General features: G+C 46.6%; 1 protein-coding gene across 1 annotated transcript in view; it reads left to right on the forward strand.

Moving 5' to 3' along the window:
* Positions 1 to 237: 237 nt before the first annotated feature.
* FST (follistatin) overlaps positions 238 to 2406 on the forward strand; it is a 6753-nt gene continuing 4584 nt past the window's right edge. Inside the window, exon 1 of the mRNA XM_010563543.1 lies at positions 238 to 395. Coding sequence (XP_010561845.1) covers positions 314 to 395 — 82 coding nt within the window. The 5' untranslated portion in view covers positions 238 to 313. The remainder of the gene's footprint in view (positions 396 to 2406) is intronic.

Here is a 2406-nt window from a genome sequence, read left to right on the forward strand (position 1 = left end):
CGCGCCGGTGCGCGCCCGTGCGTGCGTGCACCTAGAGCAGATAATTGGAGAGGGTTTCCAGAAGGTGGAAAATGTCACCTGATTCACAGTGAACTTTTTAAATCTCCCCACCCCCGAGCAGACACACACACACATTAGGAGACCGCCCACCGCAGACAGCTAGGACCCCCGTATAGATTTAAAGAGAGACTGCATTCAGAGCCTGACGTTCATTCAATAGAGCGATCATAAGCAGGCTGGCTAGTGCTCGCTCCCTCTCCCTACTCCCCCTCGCGCTGTTTCTGTCTCTCTCTCACTCCCTGCTCTACTGAGGATGTTAAATCAGAGAATCCACCCGGGCATGCTCTTACTCCTGATGTTTCTGTGCCACTTCATGGAAGATCACACAGTGCAGGGTAAGACCAGATTGTTTATTCGCAGATATGTTTCTTTATTATTACTACTGTTTTCTGTCTTTCGGGCACGGGTTAGTTTGCTTGCGGTGTTCAACGCCTCTCTCCAAGGTCCAACAGGACAGAAGTTAACTGTGGGCATATGGGATTGCTTTGTACCGAGGTGCAGAGGTGTCATTTAGATCCCTTTTTGGTCGGATCTTCGCGCTGCTCTGCATAGGCACAAGAGGACAGATGAGGATGTTTCTTGGTATTTATTGTTATTATGCAGCATGAATGAAGAGCAGCATCGCGAGGGAACTTTCCCAGTCTCGGCTCCCGAATGAGTGCTCAAAGTTTGTTGGTAATTTAGCTCAGATTTTTATCTCGCCTGCCTGACGGAACGAGAGGTGGTGATGGGGAGCCGCACGATTACAGCTGACATTTTTAGAAGCCAATAAGTCGTCATTTTCCGGACATTCCTTTAATATTGGGATTTCCTCCACCACCACCACCCTTTTGTGTGTGTGTGAATAAATATTAGTGTTGTAAATTCTCCTACACCGAAGAGTATGCTTAAATAAGTTGTGGGTTGTGTGTGGGTTTTTTTTTTTTTCATGAGAAAAAAACAAACACGAACCTGATATTGACAACTCTTAAGAGCCCTCTTTCGACACAAGGGAATATTGATTTTTAGTTTTGGGGCTTTTTTCCCTTATCTTGACCGTGTTACAACCACAACCTGGATGTCTTACCATTGCTTGTTTTATAATTTTTTCCCTTTTTTTTTTTTCCCCTTTTCTCCCCCACTACCGAGCTAGAGCATAAATTAATCTAATGTAGGCAACTGTAAGACACAAAACTTTTTTTTTTCTTTTTTTTTTTTTTAAGGGCGTTGTTTGTTCAATGATTTTTAGCGGGGGAGTGGGGGGGAAGGAGGAGGGAGGCTTCCCCCGCGCCCAGCGACATCTCGGCTGGCCGATCCTGAACCCACGCTGCGGTACATTCCCATCGGAGTAAGGAGGCAGGATCGAGCCCTGGCTGGATTAGCACCAGAATCAATTGGTATTGAGTTGCTGGGGAAGTCACATTGGTTATTCACGAGAGACTCATCCCAACCAAAACTCTCCAGCTAAAAAAGGGGGAGTTGCTTGGACTAATGTTCTTGGCTTGACTCCACAAATAACAGGGATACTAGTTAAAAAAGGGCACCCCCCCCCCCCCCCCAACAAAACCCACTCTATCCGGTTTAAGGACAGTGTACTTTCCTCTGAAATGCCTGCGGGAGAGGTAGCACCTATAACTTTTCCAGCTTGATCGATTTTTAAAACTCTGTAGGGACCTCCTACTCTATGTGCCCTCGTATTTTATATGCTCCGCTCACTTTTTTGGAGCTCTGCAGACTTATTTTAGTGAAGGAAACACATTTGTTAGTAGAAGCAGCAAAATGGGGAGATTTCGAAAGACTTCGCTAACAGCAAATGTTCTCAATTCGTGCAGATTGCAAAATGGGCTGGGACTGAAACTGTGCGGCACTAAAACAATGCTGCCGTGCAGCCGCGGTGAGGAGGAGAGGGCAGGGGGAGGAGGAAGGAATTTGCAAGCGCGATTTTCTTTTTATTCCCTTTTAAATGCACATCCTTTTCAAGCCTCTGTCACGTGCCGGCAGTGCTCCTTCTGCTCTACATATGGAATAAATACCTCCGAAAACTGCCTCGTCCTGTTTTAATCGGGTCTTTTCTTTCTTTCTGGGTTTTGGTGTTTTGGGTTTCTTGGGGGGTGGGCCGTTCTTTTGTGGATTTTTTGTTATTGTTAGGGGGGGTTGTTGGGGGTTTTTTTGTTTGGGGTTTTTTTTGTGTGTGTGTGTGGGTTTTTTTTTAACCGCTCTCCCAAATGGGCCGGAGTAGCTGCGGGTTATGAAATGGGACAAATAAAAGTAAACAGTCTAGTAAAAGTCATCGCAAGGCGCACGTGTTGTGTCTGGGTCACTGGTGACTGCCACTGATCCGGCTGGGTGTCTCCCCCCGCTTCCCCC

Source organism: Haliaeetus leucocephalus, unplaced genomic scaffold, assembly GCF_000737465.1.
Source record: "Haliaeetus leucocephalus isolate CR32 unplaced genomic scaffold, Haliaeetus_leucocephalus-4.0 Scaffold169, whole genome shotgun sequence".
NCBI lineage: Eukaryota > Metazoa > Chordata > Aves > Accipitriformes > Accipitridae > Haliaeetus > Haliaeetus leucocephalus.